We start from the raw sequence: 22,153 nt of genomic DNA, 5'->3' as shown, positions 1-22,153 counted from the left end.
CTGCCATGAGCACCCCAGATGCTGAAGAATCACCAGAGGATGCTGGTGGGGCACAGACTCTGCACCTCCACTGCTGGCCTGGGCCCCCATGCTCAGTGTCCCCCTCCCCACCTGTCGGGAGTTTAGTTCAAGCATGGCTTAAAGAAAAAGGCCATGAAGCCATACAATTGAGAGAAAAGTAAAAGGTAGTTGCAAAGCAGTTCTAAAGCAGTTCTCAGCCTGATTTCTATAAACAATTAGACTCTCTGAGGCATCATTGTATAAACAGTAAAGTTCTCAAGCAGTCTTCCCATAACAAATGTAACACTCTCTCTGAGAAAAGATAGCACTCTGAGAACAGATGTAGAAGTTCTGAGAATCATTCATATCACAGTGAGAACACTAGTTTTATTTTGTGTAAACAATCAACAGTATAGTAAAACAAAAGGTGTGGTTAGAGTTTTCTCTGTTAGCCTATCATAAACTTGTATTTTAGAATATACATGAAGTTCGTTAACACTATTATTTAAGCTGACTGATTGATCAATAAATCGAGTTCGATGCATCAAAAGATTAGTCGTTCTCCCCTCACTTCAACACCCACCATCCTCAGCCCAGCCCACCCCAGCACTTACCAGCTCCTCATTGTTCAAGGTGCTCGAGGCCAGCGCGGATGTGATTCCCGCTTTCCTGGACTGGACCAGGGACTGTGGGAAAGAAAGAGAGTTCCCAGATCCAGCAGACCATGAGAGCTCCCTCCTACACCCCAAACCCAGATAGGGAAGGGTCCTGGCTGCATGGGGGGCAGTGGGGACAGCCCAGCACGCATTGCTGTGCAGTGGGACTGGAACCAGGGCGGCAGCCTGTGACATTCCCAGTTCAGCTCCAGTGGGGCAGAGCCTTTCCCCACGTGTCTGAGACCCCTGGGGAGATGGGGTGGGGGGCACTTACCATGGCCTGTGGGCAGCCAGGGCCAGCGAGGGGGGAACAAGAAGCCATTAGTGCAAACCCTTCCCAGGAGAGCCCCTTCCCTGCCAGAACCAGTGGGAGTTGGGGGAACTACCCCTCATCCAGCACTGAGCAGTCCGTGGTGGGGGGCACTGTGTCCCCAAACCACAGCACTGGCTGCAGCCTGCAAATCCCAGCAGGGAAAGGCAGCAGAACCCCCAAAGCCCACACACTGCCCACCCCACCACCCCCACCCCCAAAACACCAACACAGCACAGTGCAGAAGCATCAGCAGCTGCCCAAGAGGGCTGGGGTGGGGCACCAAGTTGGGCACAGCAAGGGGATGGGGGAATGTGGGGACACAGCTTGGGAACAGGAGGGTGGCACCCCAGGGAGGGCACACAGTGCAGATGACAAAGTGTAAAGAGAGGGGAAGGAGGGGAAGGGCACCTAATTCTTGGGGACAGGGTGTCTTTGTTTCCAAAATTGCTGTCTCTTGTCATCAGGAGTGGGAGGGGACCAGCAGAGTGACTCTGGGCAACAGAGCCCAGGGACTGGAGGGGACCCCATCATGGGGGGCCCACACATCGGGGGTCTCCAGCCCCATACATGGGACAGTGGGGACAGGAGCACAGGGTGTGGGCAGCTTGGAAAAGCCATTGCCAGCCCTCCCCTGGTACAGGGGTCTGTCTGTCTGTCCAGCACCAGTGTAGCCCAAGCTGCAGGGACAGCCTGGCACAGCAGCTGGGACACAAAGGGACCAGGGATACAGCACCAGTAAAAAATGGGAGACCAGATTTAGCCCTGGGAAACCTTAGGCTGATGCTTGGGGTAGGGACCAGAGCTCCGTTAAAGAGAAGCACCCTCGGGTAGGGAGAGCCCAGCTCCCCACTGCAGGGAGGGCCAGGAGCCCCCCGGGCAGTGCGGGACGCCCCCTTTGGCAGGGCTGGGGGCAGGGGCTGGCCGCAGCCCCAGGGCGCTGTCTCTTTAACCCCTCGCACCGCGCTCACCAGATCGCTGACTAGAGGGAGAGATTTGCGTCCAGGCTTAATGTCGGGCATGCTGTTAATGCAGCGCAGAAACCTTACAGCCGCCCCCCTGCCGCAGGGAAGGCCCAGCCAGGCCACAGGAAAGAAAACAGAGAACACAAGCCATGTTAGAGGCAGCTGGGGAGCGGGGCGCAGTCCGGTGGGGCAGCAGGAGCAAAGCTGGCAGCTGTGGGGGCGTGCCTTGGGAGGAACCTCACCAAATCGCTAACTAGGGGGATGGGTTTTCGCTTGCGAATGTCCGGCATGCTGTCTATAATGATCAGCCCGCCACCAGGCCTGCAAGAGAGAGGAAAGTCAGCGGGCAAGGGGAAACTGAGGCACGAAGGGGCCCCCTGCTGTTGCCCCACGGTCACTCAGCACTTGAGAGAACCATGGTTTGGGCTGGAAGGGACCTTGAAGCCCATCTCGTTCCATGCCCTGCTGAGGGCAGGGACACCTTCCACTAGATCAGGTTGCCTTGGATGCTTCCAGGGATGGGGCAGCCACAGCTGCTCTGAACAATCTGTGCCAGGGCTTCACCACCCTCACAGGAAAGGATTTCTTCTCAATATCTAGGACTTGGTGAATATGACTGTAAAGCAACCCCTGTGTGGCCAGGGACCCACCCATGGGATCCCCAAACCCACCACCACCCCAGCCAGGGTAGGGATCACTGAACTAAAAACTAAGGGGAAAGGGATTTTGGTAAAAAGCTGTGATTTTTCCCCACATGGAGCTTAACCATGAAGTGAAAGCCAGGAGAAAAACTGCCCATTTGGCTTAGTCAGCTTTGGCTTTGCAGTGTGAGGCTGGAGAGCTGGGGTTCTCTCTGGGACCCCAAAGGGGAGCACTGAGAAGGTGAGCCTCAGGTTTTGCTGCAAGGGAACCCAAGGCAGGAATGGAGCTTCACAGCCCTGCTGGAAAGAAATCTCTGGGGTGATCTGAGAGTTCTCAGGCAACCTACCAGGTTCTGCCCAGGTCCATGGCAGGGTGTCTGTGAGGGCAAGACAGGACTGACACCTCCAGCCCGTCCAGGTGAGAGGCTCTGCATTCCCCATGACACCACTCCATGGGGGAAGCAGGAGCTGCCACCCCTCCTCATCCCCATCTCCACTCACCTCCTCGCTCTCCCCCTCAGCAGCAGCTCTTGGGGTCACAGAGCAATGTCCTGTCTGCTGGCTGCTCCAAAAAAAGCACTGACCAGCCCCAAAATCCAGCTCCAAAAGACTGGCCTCCCTGAATGCCCACAGCCTGGCAACCCTTCCCCACACAAGCTCATTAATCACATCCTAATGAGGAGGGGGGCTGAGATCCCAGGGGGCAGAGTGTACCCAGCTTCCCCTTGTACTCACCCTCCTTTGAACCACAGGGATTTTTCTCCATCACCTTCCCCGCGGGCCTGGAAAACAAGGGACAGAGTCAGGGCACAGCAAGAACCACCAGCATGGGGACAGCCCCCCCAGGGCAGTGAATGCTCACAGAATGAGCAGGGTGGGCAGAGAAAGGTGTGCTCCAAAACCAAGGGGGCTCTTCCCAGCACTGGGAATAAATCTCTTCAGGAGGCTGAGCTGGGTGAACAGGTGGGTGGCCTTCAGCAAAGGGGATGAGGTTGGCAAAGCAGGGGGCATGGCTACACTGTGTGAAAATTCAGGGCTTGGGGGAGTGAAGAAACAACACAAAAGCTCAGCAGGTCCTCAGGGACCCACAGCAGTTGGAAAGGAGAGGAGGGAAAAGCCAGAGCACATGGAAGAGGGTGTGTGTGCAGGGATCATCCAGCAGTGCCAGCTACCCCTGCAGGCAGGGGGTTATTTTAGAGGAGAAGGGCAGAGAGAGACCCTTACCCCTCCTTCATGGGCAATCCCTGAGCACACACACACACACACAGAGGGAAGGCACACACAGGGCTGGGAGGTTCCAGGTGCACATGCTTACCTGCAGGCAGGCTACACCCCTTCCCTGCAGGGAGGGGAGACGCGGGTGCAAGGGCCATGGTGGTGGACAACTGAAAAGAGAAGCGGTGGGGAGAGGGACCAAGACCCCAGGGAGCGAATCCAGAGCCAAAACAAAAAGAAAAGATGGAGGATGGAGTCTAAAAACAAAACAAAATATTGTCAACTCAACAGAGGGGAGAGGGCCTGGGATGACGCACCAGCACACACATGCAGCACACACGGGGGATCCTCAGCACTCCCAGCCCCGCTGGGGCAGCCCACTTGGTGCCAATGGGGTTGTGGGCACCACTGTTGGCACCACCGAGTCTGTGGATGTCCCTGGGAGCTGCCCAGGTGTGGAAAGGGGCTGTGCCCCAGCACTGGCCAGGGGTCCTCACCTCCTGCAGCTGCATGCAGACCTTGTTGAAGGCTCTCAGCCAGTTGGCTTTGGCTCGTGCTTTGGGGTCCTGCACCTCCTCCTCTGCCGGCTCCCTGCAAGCACACACATCCCCTGTCACCTCCCAGCACAGCACCAGGCAGGGGGGAGCAGCCCCCACACCCCCAGCAGGTCTGAGGCTGCAACTGGGGGATCCTGATGTGCCTTGAGACGGTGTGGCCATGGCAAAACTGGCTCCTGGTACCAGGAAGGACTGAAAAGGCAGCAGGTCCCACTGCCCACAATCAGGGCAGAGCACTGGGGAGAAGCCAGAAGCTTCCCCACCCTCAGGACACCCTGCCCTGGGTACCCAGGTGACACAGAGGGCACAGCTGGTGACACCAGCATGTGAATTAAACATCCTGTGTCCCCATTGCCCCCACAATGTCCTCTGGCCACTTCCCTGGGTAAAGAGCACCCAACACCCCGTGGTTCCAAGCCCAGGGAAAAGTGTCTGCCTGGACATGCTGGGTGTTGTGGGGTATTTTCTCCTCTCCTACAAAATCAAGACAATGGAAGAAAAGCAAAGAAATGCTCCAAACATACCAGTGTCCTGGAGAGCCTGGTGTGATGCAACAGGGAGGGAGCAGCCCAGAACTGCTCTGGGAAGAGGCCATGGGCACTCAGGAGATGAACCTGCTCAGACCTGGGGGCTCTGTCTGTGTTAATCTGGGATCCTCAGAGCAAACCTGGGATCCTCAGCTTTAACCTGTAGTTCCCAGCAGTAATCCACAGTCCCCAGTGCTACTCTGGGGTCCCAAACACTAATTTGGGGTCATCAGTGCTAATTTGAGGCCCTCAGCACTAATCTGGGCATCCTAACACAATCTGGGGTTCTCAGCACAATCCATGGTTCCCAGCACTAATCCACAGTGCCCAAATCCCAGCACAGGACCCCTAAGCCCCCTGCCCTCCTGCAGTGGGTACTGCAGGAAAAACCTGGATATTTAGCCCTCAAGCTCCTGCTAGGTCTTGGGCCTAAATATCCATTTTTTTTTAAAAACAGCTCATTACTCATTGGTTTAAATTTGAGATTCTCCATTCCTGGTGTGTAATTTAAATTAAATAAAAGGCTGAAAAAGCCCATCACCTCTGCACAGAGCAGTGACACTCACTGAAAATGGAAATGATCAATAATGATATTTCAATAATCTGTCCCCAAGACATGAATTATTCACATGCTGCACCAGGAACCTGACCACCAATTAATTCCCTTGTACAGCACAGGAGGCCATGGATGAGCTTCTACCAGGCCTAGGGAGAGGACTGACTTCTGTAAAGGAAATCTCCTCCTCTGACCAAGCTCCACCAGGGTGCCAAGAGCCTGTGCCAGAGGAGAGGAGTCACAGCCCAATATTCCATTCCCCCAGCCCCATGTCTGTCCCAGGTTATAAACCTGCACCCCCAGCAGGTTCCTGAACACCTTGGGCCATGCTCAGCTCAGGGGGTGGCTGGGCCCAGGCAGTGTGCCCAGGGTGCTGGCTCTTGCCTGGTGGCACAAAGGGAGCTTCCCCCACCTCGGTGGCTCAGGCACCTGGAAAAGCTCCAGACACAGCAGAAAGTCCCTGCTCCTGTGCCAAGCACCAGCACCATCCCTGAGGCACCTCCAGAGCATCCTCAGTGCCTGCAGGCACAGTGCCATCCCAGGGACACCACAGCTTCCCCTCCTACCTCTCAGCTGGTTTTGGGGGCTCAGTCTCCAGGGCTGCCTCTTGCAGGGGAACTTCCTCCTCTGCCCGCTGGGCCTGGAGGGCCTCAGGGGCTTCCTGGGGAGCAGAGGTGTCCTTCTCCTCCTTCCTCTCCTCTTTCCTCTCCTCCTTCCTCTCCTCCTTCCTTTCCTGCTGCTGAGGCTTCTGCTGTGGCACCAGCTGGGCTTGCTGCTGCTGCTGTTGCTGTTGCTGCTGTTGCTGCTGCTGCAGGACCTGTTGCTGCTGCTGCTGCTGCTGCTGTGGCTGCTGTGGCAGGGGTTTCTGTGGTGGTGGGTATGTTTCATGCTCAGGGGGTTCATAGGTGTCCTGCTCCCGCAGCTCCTCCTCCTCCTCCTCTTCCAACTCCTCTTCCTTGGGGTAGCCTTCCTCAGTCTCACTGTAGTCCTCAATGAACTCTTCCTCCTCCTCCTCCAGGTAGAGATCATCATCATCCTCCTCCTCCCAGCGGGGGGAGTCCTTGCGGTAGCTGACGGAGCTGTGGCAGGAGTGGTAGGAGTCGCCGTCCCTCTCGTCCAGCTCCGAGTCCCGCAGGCTCTCGTTCTCGAAGTCCTCGCTCAGCTGGGAGCTGCCCTGGCTCAGCTCGGCCGACGAGGCGTAGCGGCTGCTGCCTGTGGGGCTGGGGGCCGAGGGGACACAAGGACAGGGCTCCCGTGGGTCCGTGGCACCCAGGCAGAGCCCCAGGCCCTGCCCCAGGGCCGGGAGGATGTGCAGCTCCCATGGGGAGCCGAAGGCACAGAACCAGGAGACTCCATGGGCTGCACCAGCCCCCCAGGAGGGGCACTCGGAGCTGCCTGCCCGTGCCTGGGCTGACAGTGGGGATGGGCTCACAGCGTCTGTCTCCTGGGCTCATCCCAGCCAGGGGTGCCAGATCCTGCCTCCTGCTGCTGCCATTCACCCCGTCCTGCCCCTGACACACAGATCTGTCACCCGTGCTCTGCACAGCCCTCCCAGGCACCCCCACCCCAGGACACCCCCAAAACCCCCTCACTCGCCTTGACACCATCCCTGCCTGGGGGCCCCTCTCTGCCCTTGCTGCCAGGCCAGACTCCTTCCCCCGCCCCATGTGCCCCCCCAGACCCCTCCTCTCACAGCTGCCTGCACTGGGAGGCCCACAGGGGCCCGGGAGGCTGCCAGGGACAGGGCAGCCCCGTGGCTCCGTGGGGACAGGCTGACAGAAGCAGACATGCAGACAGGACAGGGACATGCCGAGGAAGAGGCCGACACCACGTCTCCAGCACTGGCAGCCAGGGCTCAGGGGGTGTGTGAGGGGACAAAGGTGAGGGGCTGGGCTGGCAGAGCCCACAGTGGCTGAGCCAGGCTGGGGAAGCCAGGAGACACCGCAGGGAAGAGAGTGCTGGGGGATGGCTCAGGCTGGTCCCAGCTGGGAGGGGTACTGGCATCATCCAGGTACCTTGGGAAGGAGCACTCGGGGTACAGGGATGCAGGAGACACAGCTCACACCTGGAAACCCCACACCTCCCCCTCCTGATCCTGGCCAGAGCTGGGAGAGGCGCTCTTGGCACATGGCAGGATCCCAAATCACTGCGTGAAGCTTTTGCCCAGACAGGCACACCCTGGCAGGTGACCAGGAACGGGGAGTGGCATTTGAGTCCCCAAGGGCCCAGTCCCACACCCGCTGACACAAGGAACAGGCAGCAGCACTGTCAGACAGTCACAGTGCCAGCAAGCAGGACCAGGATGCCGGGATGTCACCCCATGAACTGGGGTGCAGCAGCAAGAGGGGCTGGGGGCACACCTGGAGCACCCCAAAGCTGTCCCTGCAGGAGGCTGATTCGGGGCGGGGAGGGTGGCACAAGGCCGCCCTTGCCAGGACTGGTGTTGGCCTCACCATGGCTGCAAGGACCGAGCACAGCACTCTGCGACGGCACACGGCACACGCACAGGGAGGGACCCACCTATCGGACAGCTCTAGGGACCGCCTGCTCTCAAGGGAAGGCTGGCGGCTGGTCCGCCTGCTCGACTCAGAACCGGACTCAGCGTCGCTGCGCCCGATTGCGGCAGAGTCTACGCTACCATAGCGTCTGCCAGGGGAGGAGAGGAACATGGTCAGCGAGCTCCCACCGCCACCCGCCACCCCCTGCTGCCGTGGGCACGCTGGCAGGGAGGCTCTGAACACCTGGAGGGGGCTGACAGGTGGGCTGTGCCACCAGAGTCTGTGCCCCCAGCCACCTCATGCTGCACTGCCCAGCTCCCAGCAGGGACAGCCAGGGGTGGGGGGCCCCAAACCCAGTGAGGACAGAGGAGGGCAGTTGTTGTGGTGTGCTGTGATGTCCAATTTTGGCCTTCCAGGTCACTTCCCCAGGTGTGCCTATACCTCTCTCCCTTCCCCCTTGCCCCCATGCTGAGTGAGTCCTGTCAATCAGGCTAAACGTTCCAGCAAGGCGTCGTGTGGTTGGTCAAGTTCAAAGGATGCCCCTCAGGCCCAGGGGTCATTGGCCTGTCTGGGTGTCATCTTCCCCTGAGACCCTGCCCCTCTCACCTGGTTGGTGGCTCACCTGTACCTCCCCTCCCCCTGTCCCTGAGCTTAAAAAGGTGATCAGACCATGCGGCCGGGTTCTGTTGGAGCAGTTGCTCACGTTCAGACCTCTGTAACCATGGAATAAACCTCTGGACATTAAACCCTCCAGCAGAACCCTCTCCTTTTTCTCTTCACCATCGCCTGAAGCCATTCCTCCTGAGGTAAACGGGGTTCCTAACAAGCCTGGACTTGTTCAGTGCCCAGCTGCAACCACCAGCTAGCCGAGGTATCTCTGCGGTGATACACCGCAGTTGCTGCCTTTGGCCCAGCAGTGAGGGTCAGACTGGCCCAGGCACAATCTAACTGGTAATATTGGGAGCCTTTTTTTTTTCCAATAGGCAGTGACCCAAAAGAGTTTGAAAACTTCCCAGTGAGAAGGAAAGGCTTGGATGGGGCCAGCACCACCCCGCTCTTCCTCACCTCATCCTTCCCTCTGTCGCTGGGAGCGCCATCCCTGGCGTCCCCCTGGGGACCCGCTGGCCTCTGTCACCTGCGGGGGAGGTTGAGAGAGCCGGTCCCAGGGTGAGCTGGCTGTGACCACTGTACCTGATGGGAGCCTGGTCCGAGTAGTCCATCTCGTAGCTCTGCATGGAGTCGGTGTAGGAGTCGCGGGAGCTCTGCTGCTGGTGCCTCATGGGGTACTGGTGCACGGAGGCGTTGGGCTGGGACGTGGTGTAGTAGGGTGGGGGGATGCTGTTGCTGGTCTCGCTGCGGTAGTCACTGTCCCGGTCATCCACGGTACTGTCGGGGTCATCGTCTGCAGGGGGCCACAGTGAGCGGGGCAGGGGATGGCCCAAATCTGCCCCCGACCCTGCACAGAGCCCTCAGGACACCACTGTGTCCCCACCGCTGTGGGACCGTGCTGGGGAGGTGGGCCCGGGGCAGGATGAGGGGTGAGCTGACCTGTTATCAGCACAGGAGGGGTCTGGGGGGATGAGGGGGAGGGGGAGGGGGAATTTGGGACATACAGGAGGAAGAGGATGGGGGCAGGGACCCTCCCTCTGCCCCACCAATGTTCCACCACAGAGGCAAAGCCTGAGCTGCTCATTGCCACTGGGACACCCCAAGGGCACAGAGCCCCATGGTGCCATATCCCCACCAGCCCATGGGACAGCCCTGCCCAGGACAGGTCCCTTGGTGACACTGTCCTCTCCCAGTCGTGGCACTGTCCACAGAGTCGTGGCACAAGGCCACAGGCTAGACCCAAGCTCCAGGTCCTCTGAGCCCTGGGACAGGCAAAGAGGGATGTGCTGGGGACCCCCAGGCTGGGAAGAGAGGAGTGGGCAGGATACTTACTCTGCTGTTCTCCCCAGCCAAAATAATTCCAGTTGCCTACAAAGAAAGGGGCAGAGACAATAAAGATGGAGGCAGCTGGTTGGGAGGAACCAGCATCTCCCCAGAGGGCACACTGGGCTGGGGACACTGCCCTGGGGACAGCATCCAGCATGGGGCACACTGGCACTGGGACACTGCCTGGGCCTGAACATGATGACACCAAGCTGGACTGGAGACAGTGCCTGTGTGGGCATGGTGCCACTGACCCAGGCTGGGGACAATGCTATGGCCAGGCATGGTGGCACTGACAGGGGACGGGGCCTGGGGCTGGGCACAGGAGCACTGAACCATTCATGCCCCTGGGGTGGTTACAGAAGGGGAACTGAGGCATGTGTTGGGACAAACTGAGCTGGCACCCCAAATACCTCTGCAGGGCCCCCATCCAGCAGCCCCCAACACCAGCCTGCTGTCCCTTGCCCCAGTGGAACTGCTCTCATCAGCCCCATTGCTCCTCCACACACAGGAAGGCTCAGCCACTGTGGAGCTGGGAGACAGCAGAGAAACACTGGCAGACACAGGAAGGACAACAGGAATGGGGATGGGGACTAGGTATGGGGTGAAGTTAAACCCTACTTGGTTGGGATCCAATGCCCCAAAGCAGATGTGGAGCCCACCCCTTAAAACTCCTTGGTGTGGGAGTGGGGAGAAGGGAGGGTGTGTGTGTCCCCCAGCGGGGCAGGGACAGGGCAGCACTTACAGCACTGTGAGCCATGCACAGGCAGCGGCTTTTCCTGCTCCTCCTGGAAGGCATACTGGGGAGAGAGGGGCTGGTGAGGGCTCCTGCTGGCAGCACTGCCCCTGCCCCCTCACCCCAGGCCTGGCAGCACTCACATCATCCTGGTCCCGCATCGCGTTGAGCTGCTCCAGTTTCTTGGCCCAGTACCTGGCCTCCTCCTCAGGGATATCTGCGAGGGCAAAGACCCCAGTTAGTGCACAGACCCCCCAAAACAGCCCTCAAGCTTTTGGGGCTGAGGGTCAGGCTCCAAAGCTCATGGGCAGCCCTGGGGCTGAGGGCAAGGAAGGACAGCCTGGGGATGGGGATGGGCACCCACCCAGCGGCAGCTCAAAGCGCGTGTCCAGGAGGATGCGGTGGAAGGTCGGATCCTTGGTGCCTGAAATCTCATTGTCTGTCATGATGACCTGGGAGTCGAGTGTGAGCCATTCCCCAGGGCCCTCCTGTCAGGTAGAAATGGGGTGAGGAGAGCTCCCAGAGCCCCCTTTCATTTCCCTACAACCCCAGCACACAGGGTGTGGCCCCAGGCAGGATGGGGAAGGCTCTGCCGGGCCCAAAGGACAGCTGGGGTGGCACATGTCCCTTGGGGCCGAGCCTGTGCCTGCCTCCTACCTCATTGGACTGCCTGATGGTCCGGAGGGGGATCCACACCGTGCCCACCATGGTGTCCCAGATGAGCCCCTTGTTCCACACCTCCACAGTCAGGCCCAAGTCCAGCCGATTGATCTCACTGGGGACAGGAAAGGGATCAGGTTACCCCCATGAAGTGAACCCCCCTCAGGTCTCTGCAGCCTCCTGGGACCACCCCAGCTTCTACCTGTCCTCTCAGGGACTGCCAGGACTCAGGTGAGCCCCTTAGATCTGGGCTCAGAGCAGTGGGGGACTCCCCGTGTTGTTTATGGGGGCAGGGGGGAGCAGCAGGGATGGGGGAGCTCAGGGGACCCCTGGACACTCACAACATGGAGTCCTGCACACCCCTGGACACCCCTGGACACTCACAACATGAAGTCCTGCACAGCCCTGGACACTCACAACATGGAGTCCTGCACACCCATGGACACAACATGGAGTCCTGCACACCCATGGACACAACATGAAGTCCTGCACACCCATGGACACTCACAACATGCAGCCCTGCACACCCATGGACACCCCTGGACACTCACAAAATGAAGTCCTGCACAGCCCTGGACACTCACAACATGGAGTCCTGCACACAACATGAAGTCCTGCACACCCATGGACACTCACAACATGAAGCCCTGCACACCCATGGACACTCACAACATGAAGCCCTGCACACCCATGGACACAACATGAAGTCCTGCACACCCATGGACACAACATGGAGTCCTGCACACCCATGGACACTCACAACATGGAGTCCTGCACACCCCTGGACACTCACAACATGGAGTCCTGCACACCCCTGGACACTCACAACATGAAGCCCTGCACACCCATGGACACTCACAACATGAAGTCCTGCACACCCATGGACACTCACAACATGGAGTCCTGCACACCCATGGACACTCACAACGTGAAGCCCTGCACACCCCTGCACACCCATGGACACTCACAACATGGAGTCCTGCACACCCATGGACACTCACAACATGGAGTCCTGCACACCCCTGGACACAACATGAAGTCCTGCACACCCATGGACACTCACAACATGGAGTCCTGCACACCCCTGGACACTCACAACATGAAGTCCTGCTCCCAGGAGGGCAAGTTGCCCCGCACTGCGATGGTCGTGCTCTTGACATTTTGCACCTTCAGGGTCACGTAGGTGTTAAACTTCTCTGTGGGAACAAGCAGAGGGTGAAGTGACCCCCAGTGTGTCCCCCCTCCCCGACACTGCCCCCTGCCAGCCCACACACACTTCCCTCAGCACCCCAGTCCCAGGAGGGATCCCAGCCAGGGCTGGGAGGATGTGAGCCCCCCGCTCTGTCCAGGGCACCCCCATTTGTGTGTGTGTGTCCCCAGCTTGCCAAACGATGCCTCCAGAGCTAAGGGTCCCCTTGACCCCCTTCCCCAGCCCCTCCTCTGATCCTGCCACACCCAAGCAGCCCAAGAGCCCCCCACCCTCTCCCCTCAGGTGGGGTCTCACTTACCTTGGGGCCCATCATACTTGGCCTTTTTAACTGTGGGGACAAAGGCAGGGAAGAAAATCAGGCTGAGACCCTGGGAAAAGGCTGGGGATCCCCACCAGGGTGTCAGGGGGCTGGGAGGACCCCAGTCCTGGTTGTCCCCCAAACCCCCCCAGCTGCCAGGTGGGAAAAGTGCTGGGATCCCCCATGCCAAGTGAGGGTGAGGGATCACACATGAGATGGAGGTGGGCATCAGAGGGGAGAAAATGCTCCCCCAAAAACCTGCTACTGTGCGACAGCTTGCAACCGCAAATGACCAGGGGTTAAGGGTTGTTGAGGGGGTGTTACCCCCCTCGCCCCACACTTTTGATTTGGGATTTATTTGGAGAAAGAGATGATGTTACCATCCATATCCAGAGGAAAACCTGTGGTCTGGGGTGCGCTGTTCCCCACTCGAGTCCCATCTGGGTGGCACCAGCCCAGCAGAACCAGGGTTAATTAAGACTCTCCCAAACCACTGACCCACATTTCCCATAGGAAACCGGGTGAGTCGGTGCTTGTAACCCTCCCCGAGCCAAAACAGCCCCAGGGGTGGAGGAGATGCCCCGCAAATCCTACACAGCCCCACAACATCCCCATTGCACCCCAGCCGTGTCTCCCCCGCGGAGGCACTGTGGGGCTGGTTCCCATCGTGCCCACTGGGGGTGCAGGGAGCGCTCTGATCCTGCTCACAGGAACCCCCCCGGTCCTGGCTGACACGGCCAGATGTTCCCCGTTGGGTGGGGGGTCGGTGCCCGGCCTGTGGCTGCACTGGGGGGGCAAAGGGGGCCGGGCACTCCAAACGACTCAGCACAATATTTCTATTTTTAGAAGGGTCCCTCTCTCTCTCTCTCTCCCTGCCATGGAGAGCCTCCCTGCCTGCAGCAGCCCGAGCAGCCTCCCCAGCCCCAGCACTGCTGCTGGCAGGCAGGGGCACCCAGGAGGGATGTGGAACAAGGATGGCGAGGATGCATTTCCCTCTGCCAGCAAGCATTTATAAAGAAGGCTGCTTTCCACAGCTGCTATATTTTAAAAATAAATATTAAAAAAGGAACACACAGCCGGTACCGACGCCGCCGATGCCCGGGGGTGTCCTCGGGGCTGTGGGGAGGGGAGCGGGCGGGGAGGGAATGACACAGCACCCGGAGAACGCCTAAGTGACGCGGGTGCCAGCGGGTGCAGGACCAACGTGACCGAGCAGGGATGAAAATAGCCCTGGCGACATCAAAGGTAATTTGATTTCGGAGACGTGCCACTCGCCACCGCTTATCAGCCGCCACCAGCGCCGGAAGGGACGCGGGGCCGCCGCCAGCGCCACGTGCCTGGCTGGGCTGGCTGGAGCACCAGAAACCTCGGGGAAACTGAGGCAAGGGAAAGCGGCGCCTCGGAAACAGCTGGGGAGCCTCCAAGCCGGCTGCCTGCCCTGTGCCACCGAAAGGGTGACACGCTGGGTGGCTTTGTGCCCCAAGGAAGGTCAGCAGAGACGCCGCTGGCAGCCACGTTCCCAGGGAACCACAGAGATGGGGAATTCACACTTGGGGGGCTGGCACAAAGCTCCGGGATCCCAAAGATCCTCGAGCGACACCAGGCTGGGAGCCTGGGGGCTGGCTGGGGATGGCTGGCACCACTGTGTGTAATGATTATGTAAATGAAATAAATGTATTTATACATTCTATTTTACATATTATAAATTGATATTATTCTATTCTAACAGAGAATTTGGAGCCAGAACCTGCCTGTGGCTGACAGGGATCCCCCTTCCCCCGGGCCCAGGGGCACCCACTATTCTTTACCAGCTGCTGCTTCCAAAAAGGAACGGGAGAGCAGAGGAAGGAAAAGCTCCAAAAATACCCGAGCTGATAGGAACAAACAATTACCCAGGGAACACGTGGCTTTCCTGGCTGTCATCTCCTGCCAGGGAGAAGTCCTGCTGTCACCATCTGCAGGATGTGCTGCCCTCCCACCCATCAAAGGGTCCCCAAAGCTGGCACAGGGCTGGCGAGACCTGGGGTGCCACCCTGGGGCTAAATTCAACCTGAGTCCCCAGGCAAGGAGCTGAGAACAGTGTGACACTTATGTGACATCAGCAAGCTGGGGTGTCCCCAGGCTGGGGTGATCTCCCTCCTCTCAGGGATGTTGAACACGTGGGGAAATTGAGGCAGGAGGCAGCTGGCAGAGATTGGACTGGGAATGGCATTAAACTGGGCTAGGCTGTTGGCATGCCCCGAGGCCTGTCTGTCTGTCCTTCCCTCTGCCTGTCCACACATTCCTCTGTACATCCATCCTGCTGCCTGTCCATTACCAGTCTCTCCACCCACCCATCCATGCTCCAGCCATCCACCCACCCATGTGCCATCCATCTTGCTGTCCATCCATCCTCCCACCCCTCTATCCATCCACCCACGCCTCTGTCCTTGCTGTCTCTCCATTCCCCCATCCTTCTGTCCATCCACCCACCCCTCTGTCCATTTTCCTGTCTCTCCACTCACCCACCCTTCTGCCTGTCCATCCATTTGCATGTCTGTCCACCCACTCCTACCATCCACAATTTGTCCATCCCTCTGTCCGTCCATTTACCTGTCTCTCTGTCCCCTCCCCTCTCTGTTCAACCACCCATGCCTCTGCCTGCCCACCCCACTCTCCGGTCTCTCCACACACCCATCCCCATGTCTATCCCCCACACATCAGTCTGTCCATCACCCAACCCTCTGTCCAACCCTCCATGCACCCGTCCATCCGTCCACCCACCCGTCTGTCCTTCCATCCACCCCTCTGTCCTTCCTCTCCCTCTGTCCCTCCACCCACCCACCCACCCCTCAGCCTCTGTGATCACGTCTCCCATCCCCTTCATCCATCTGTCCCTCCGTCTCTCCATCTGCCTCTCCAGCTGCCCGTCCGCCCGCCTGTCCATCTGTCCGTCTGCCTCCCGCCACTCCAGACACCCCCTCCTGTCCCCAGTCACCCCACGCTGCCGGGTCACTCCAGTCCTGTCACACAGGGACAGCCCTGGCACAAATCCCCCAGGAGGGGCAGGGAAAGCCGGGGGAGGCTCTGGGGTGGCACCCGCACCCCCGGGACCCCCAGAATAGCGCGGGGAGCGTGAGCAGCGAGTGGTGACGGGCACCGGGGGAAGCCCCAGCCCACTCGGAGCTGTTCTGAGCAGCCACCCCCAGCGCCACCGAGGGTGTCACCGCATGTGACAGTCCTTTGAGTGGCAGTAAAGAGGCACTTCCCCTGCCAGAGGAGAGTACTGAAATCTGGGGCTGCCGGGGGGGCACACAGGGGCACGCCAGCGGTGGCACTGCCACCAGAGAGGGGGCTGTGACAACACCTCAAGGACAAGGACACGTCAGGGGGTGGAAGGGGCTCAGCCTCCATCCTGATGAACTCAGGCAGCACCGGGAGAGCCCCATTTCCTCCAGATTTCACCTGGGGTGAGGGAATCCAGGAATCCAGACACTCTATGGCCCACCTCGTCCCAGCTGTCCCTCTGCCACCTCCATCCTCTGACCCCAAGACACACAAGTGCTACCCCATCCCCACCAGGATGTCACAGGGCCTTGAGAAGGGGGTAAAGAGATCCCTCCCGACTTCTGTCCCCCCTCATTGAGCATTCAGTCCAGACTGAGCAGCGAGGCTGAGGCCAAGCCTGCAGGACTCATTTGGGCACTGGGGTGGGCAGGGCTCAGTGTGCTGGGTGCAGGGATCCCCCAGTACATCCCAGTATGGGAGACCAGCACCAGCTCCCCTAACTGGGCACACAGCACCAGAGCCCCAGGTCGTACCCTGACCCCCACCAGCATCCCCGTGCCAGGCTGGGCAACACCTGCAGGGGCACAGGGGGCTGCAGGAGGTGGGGCTGGGGCTCGGGCTGCAATCTGAGAGGCGTATTTAGGGTTTCAATCCCCACAGTGTGGGATTTGGGGCACACAGGGTCTGTTTGGGGGAGTGAGAATGTAGAGATACATAGATGGGTTAGGATGGTTTTGGGGGGATTGAGAGAACGTAGAGGTACATAGATGGGTTAGGATGATTTTGGGGGGATTGAGAGAATGTAGAGATACATAGATGGGGGTAGATGATTTTGGTAGTGGAGGGATTTTAGGGGTTGGGGGTGCTTCAGGGTGTAATTGGGGGGGTGGGGGTGGATGTGGGGTGTTGGGGGCACAGATGGGTTATTTTTGACGAGGGGGCGGTTGGGAATGCAGAGGGCTGCATCTGCAGGATGGGGGTGCCTGAGGATAGGCGTGAGGGGTGTGGTCCTGGGGGGGCTGGGTAGGGGCTATATGGGGAGGGATACGATGGTGGGGGGGTGTACGAGCACGGTGAGGTCAGTGCTTGAGGGGGGTGTGGGAAGAGACGCGAAGGGAGCAGGATGGGAAGGGCAGGGGCTCCGAGGGGGCGGCAAGCTGGATAGGATGGGGTGGGCGGCGAGGGGGGAGCCCCCTCCCCACGGCGGGGGAGGGCGATGGAGGGAGCCCGGGGGGGTTTATAGGGGACCCCCCTCCCTCCCCGGCAGTGGGAAGCTATGAGGGCAGCTCCCGCCCCACGGCGCTGGGAGGATATGAAGGAAACCCGGGAGTTGTTCCGGGGGGAGCCCCTTCCCACAGCGGGAGGGGAGCCCGGGAGGGTTCCGGGGGGAGCCCCATGGGGCGGCGGGAGGCGCGGAGGGAGCCCGGTCCCTCCCGGCGGGGCTCGGGGTCAGGAGCAGCGTTCGGGGTGTCCCGGGGGGTTCCGGGGATCCCGGGGGGTTCCGGGGATCCCTGTGCGGGCAGGGCGCGCCCACACCCCCGCCCCTCCCCCACCCCCGCTCCTGGCTCCCGCGCCGCGCGCGCGCCCCCGCCGGTTCATTCATAAATCCGCGCGCCGGGCGCTGCTGAATGGAGCCGTTCCCACGGCCCCCCCGCCTCACCGCCCCCTCCCGCCCGCGCTCCCCTCAGCCCCGCCGGGCCCGCGCTCCCCCCTCTCCGCCCCGGGCTCCGCTCCGTCTCCGCGCGGGACGCGCCCCCCGTCCGGCCCGCGCCCCGCGCCCCGCGCCCCGGTACCTCCGACGCAGAGCAGCGACATGGCGGCGGTGCGGGTGCCGGGGGGCGCGGGGGGCGCGGGGGGCCCTGGCCGCCGCCCGGCTCTAGCGCGCCGCCATCTTCCCTCAGCACCGCGGACAGCGCCTGACGTCACCGCCGCCCCCGCCCGCGCGGCGCCGCCCCCGAGCCCCGCCCGGCGCCGGGGCCGAGCCGGGTCTGGGGTCCGGGGGGGGCACGGGGCGCGGAACGCACGGCTCGGCACGGCACGGCCACACGGCACGGCACGGCCACACGGCACGGCACGGCACGGCCACACGGCACGGCCACACGGCACGGCTCGGCACGGCCACACGGCACGGCACGGCTCGGCACGGCACGGCACGGCACGGCCACACGGCACGGCACGGCCACACGGCACGGCACGGCACGGTCACACGGCACGGCACGGAGCGCGGAACGCACGGCAGGGCACGGCACGGCAGTGCACGGCACGGCACGGAGCGTGAAACGCCTGGCACAGCACGGCTCGTCACGGCACCGCCTGGCACGGCACCGCCTGGCACGGCACAGCACGGCACGGCACGGCACCGGCCGGCACAGCCGCAGCGCCCCGCGGAACGGGCGGGAGGCGCTGCCCAAAGCGGGGCCGGCGCTGTCCGGGGTGGGTCCGGCCCGCTCGTCCAGCCCCGGGGCCGTGGTGCCCTCCCTTCCCCGGCAGGGTGGGCTGGGGGAGCTGTGCGTGTATCCTGCCCGAAGGGGGGGTGGCTTTGGGGTGCAGAATTTACCGCACCCCCACAGGCGTGCTCCCCCCGGGCCGTGCTGGGCATGTTCAGAGATGGGTCTGAGCAGGGACGCACTGTCGTTGTCACCCCTCTCATTGTTGTGTCCTCTCTCCTCTTGGCCACCAAATGTGACATCCCAAAAAGGCTCAGATGTGGGCAGTGATCCCAGCTCAGGGGCTGCAGGAGCTGCCGTGGTCCCAGACAGGAACCAGCACCCAGCTCCAGGTGCTGGCCCTCATGGGAGGGGTCCCACATGAGAGTAAAGCAGGGACCTCCACCTCCATCCCTGGGGACACGAGCTCGGACAGGGATTCACCCTGTCCCCGTTTGCCTCCTCTTGCCGTGGAGCCAGGTAATGGGCTCACGCTGCCAACCTGCTGATCCTGGTGGCTCCGGCAAAGTGTCACCACGTTACTCCCATGGGATCATTGCCCAGCAGAAAGTGGCATCAGGAACACCGGGAGGAAAAGACACCAAGGGAAACTGAAGCAGAGAGAGCAAGGGAAGGTGTGCACACAAGGGCACCTGTGGGACTGAGTGCCCTGGCCTGACCCTCGCACTGGTCCCTCATCACTAATGAGTGATCCCAAACCATAGCAGGGCCTGACCCTCCCAGAGCAGCCCCAGCCCCTGACAGCACACTACTGGGGCCACTGGTGGCAGGAGATGTGGCAGGGGGACACCCACGTGTGCCCTCACACACCTGCACAGCCCTGCCACTCCCACAGGAGCACACGGAGCCCCGTGGGGTGACAGCCCGGGCAGGGTGACCCAGTGCGGGCAGCACGGGGGCCCAGCTGTGACAGCCCCGCTGCCACCTCCAGGAACAAGGCCCAACTGTGACAGCCCCTCTGCCGCCTTCAGGAACAAGGCCCAGCTGTGACAGTCCCACTGCCACCTCCAGGAACAAGGCCCAGCTGTGACAGACCCGCTGCCACCTTCAGGAACAAGGCCCAGCTGTGACAGCCCCCCTGCCACCTTCAGGAACAAGGCCCAGCTGTGACAGCCCCCCTGCCACCTTCAGGAACAAGGCCCAGCTGTGACAGCCCCACTGCCACCTCCAGGAGCAAGGCCCAGCTATGACAGTCCCACTGCCACCTCCAGGAACAAGGCCCAGCTGTGACAGCCCTGCTGCCACCTCCAGGAACAAGGCCCAGCTGTGACAGCCCCACTGCCACCTCCAGGAACAAGGCCCAGCTATGACAGCCCCACTGCCACCTCCAGGAACAAGGCCCTGGGGATACTGGTACAGTGAGCAGCAGTGGGCACAGCCCTTCCTGCCAGGGAAACTGAGGCACAGAGAGCTGTGCTTTGCACCAGTGAGCACCCAGAGGAGGCAGGGTCACGGGGCAGTGCTGAGATGCCAAGGCAAGCCCCGGCTCCTCAGGCTGAGCCCCAGCCCCCTCCCCAGCACATCCATTCTCCTGGCTCTGCCTCCCAACAGCCCCGCCCCAGGAATGGCAGAGTGGGGGTCATGCCAGGGTGGGGCTCAGCACTGGGGCCACCTCCTCCCTCCCTCCCCTCACTTTGGGGGCTCTCACCCCCCTCTGCCCCCCAGTGCCTGTCAGAGCCCTTCCAGACCCCCATCGAGTCCCTGGTGACAGACCAGGAGTTGGTGGCACCCCCAGCTCTGGCATTCCCACCGTGCTCCCCCCACAAACACCATCCTGGCAGGAGCTTTGGGGCCCCCCAGACACCCCAGAGCCCTTCCCCACAGCAGGGACGTGCCAGAGGCCGCTCCCAGCCCACCAAGGACTCGGTGTGTTTTTGGTGCCATCCCTTGGCATCTCCTCCCTGCTCTGCCAGCCCTGCTCCGCTCAGCGTCAGCGCACCGCCCGTGTGTGGCACACGTGGGGCACGGGCACACTCCTGTCACACACACTCGTGTCACACACACATCACACACACGCTCCTGTCACACATGCACTCATCGTACTCATGTCATACACACACAGCGCACACACACACTTGTGTCACACACTCTCATCACACACACTCATGCCACGCACACTTGGGTCACACTCATGTCATACACACACATCACACACACAGTCATGTCACACACACGTCTCACACACAGTCATCACACACATGCATGTGCACACACACTACTGTCACACAAACGCTTGTGTCATATTCATCACACACACACTTGTGTCACACACACTCTTGTCACACTCGTGTCACACACATTCGTGTCACACACGCACTGGTGTCACACACACTTGTGTCACACACACATTTTCACATCACACACACTCGTGTCACATGCACACTTTCATATCACATACACACTTGTGTCACACACATGTCCCACACTCACTTGTGTCACACACATTCATGTCACACACATTCCTGTCACACACTTTCATATCACACACACACTTGTGTCACACACACTCTTGTCACACTGGTGTCACACACATTCGTGTCATACACGCACTCGTGTCACACACACTCGTGTCACACACACACTTTCACATCACACACACTTGTGTCACATACACAAGTCCCACACTCACTCGTGTCACACACATTCATGTCACACACTTTCATATCACACACACACTTGTGTCACACACACACTTTCACATCACACACACTTGTGTCACACACACACTTTCACATCACACACACTTGTGTCACACACATGTCCCACATTTACTCGTGTCACACACACTCATGTCACACACATTCCTGTCACACACATTCCTGTCACACACGCACTCCAGTCACACACACTCGTGTCACATGCACACTTTCACATCACACACACTTGTGTCACATACACATCCCACACTCACTCGTGTCACGCACACTCATGTCACACACATTCCTGTCACATACATTCGTGTCACACACGTACTCCAGTCACACACTCTCGTGTCACATGCACACTTTCATATCACACACACACTTGTGTCACACACGTCCCACACTCACCTGTGTCACACACATTCATGTCACACACACACTTGTGTCACACACATTCATGTCACACACATTCCTGTCACACACTTTCATATCACACACACACTTGTGTCACACACATGTCCCACATTTACTCGTGTCACACACACTCATGTCACACATATTTCTGTCGCACACCCTTGTGTCACGCACACTCCTGTCACACTCATGTCACACACACACTCCAGTCGCACACACATCACACACACATTCCTGTCACACACACACATCACACACACACTCGTGTCACACACACATGTCACACACACATCACACACACACTCGTGTCACACACACACGTGCCTGCTTGTGCCCCCCCCCCCACACACACTCACACTATCACCCACCCCTTCAAAGCCACCTTTTCCAAGCCGAGCAGCAATTCTGGAAGATTCCAAACAGGGAGATTTTCATCATTCAGCTCAATCCGTCTGCCCACCCTCCCAGCACCCATTGCTGCCCAGTGCCACCCTCCTGCCCTGGTACCAGCTCTGAGCTGCAACCGTGGCTCAGCTTTGGGTTCATTTTCTGCCCCAAACCCTTGTTTGGATGAAAAAAAGTCTCATTGGAAAGCAAAGTGTTCATGAGAAACTCCAGAGTT

At 60.2% G+C, this 22,153-nt stretch overlaps 1 protein-coding gene across 1 annotated transcript in view; it reads right to left on the bottom strand.

Annotated features, from left to right (window-relative positions):
- UNC13A (unc-13 homolog A) overlaps nt 1-17,918 on the bottom strand; it is a 39,629-nt gene extending 21,711 nt beyond the window's left edge. The window contains exons 1-16 of the mRNA XM_058040639.1: nt 17,822-17,918; nt 12,762-12,791; nt 12,350-12,449; nt 11,251-11,368; nt 10,958-11,081; nt 10,737-10,810; nt 10,603-10,657; nt 9,867-9,902; nt 9,117-9,327; nt 7,948-8,073; nt 5,994-6,647; nt 4,285-4,378; nt 3,308-3,354; nt 1,938-2,025; nt 931-936; nt 615-686 (exon numbers count right to left, since the gene is read on the bottom strand). Coding sequence (XP_057896622.1) covers nt 615-686; nt 931-936; nt 1,938-2,025; nt 3,308-3,354; nt 4,285-4,378; nt 5,994-6,647; nt 7,948-8,073; nt 9,117-9,327; nt 9,867-9,902; nt 10,603-10,657; nt 10,737-10,810; nt 10,958-11,081; nt 11,251-11,368; nt 12,350-12,449; nt 12,762-12,791; nt 17,822-17,843 — 1,857 coding nt within the window. The 5' untranslated portion in view covers nt 17,844-17,918. The remainder of the gene's footprint in view (nt 1-614; nt 687-930; nt 937-1,937; nt 2,026-3,307; nt 3,355-4,284; nt 4,379-5,993; nt 6,648-7,947; nt 8,074-9,116; nt 9,328-9,866; nt 9,903-10,602; nt 10,658-10,736; nt 10,811-10,957; nt 11,082-11,250; nt 11,369-12,349; nt 12,450-12,761; nt 12,792-17,821) is intronic.
- Nucleotides 17,919-22,153: the final 4,235 nt, after the last annotated feature.

The sequence above is a fragment of the Melospiza georgiana genome, chromosome 26, assembly GCF_028018845.1.
Source record: "Melospiza georgiana isolate bMelGeo1 chromosome 26, bMelGeo1.pri, whole genome shotgun sequence".
Lineage (NCBI taxonomy): Eukaryota > Metazoa > Chordata > Aves > Passeriformes > Passerellidae > Melospiza > Melospiza georgiana.
Note: the sequence above shows the minus strand (reverse complement) of the source record. Positions and strands in the feature narration are given on the sequence as shown.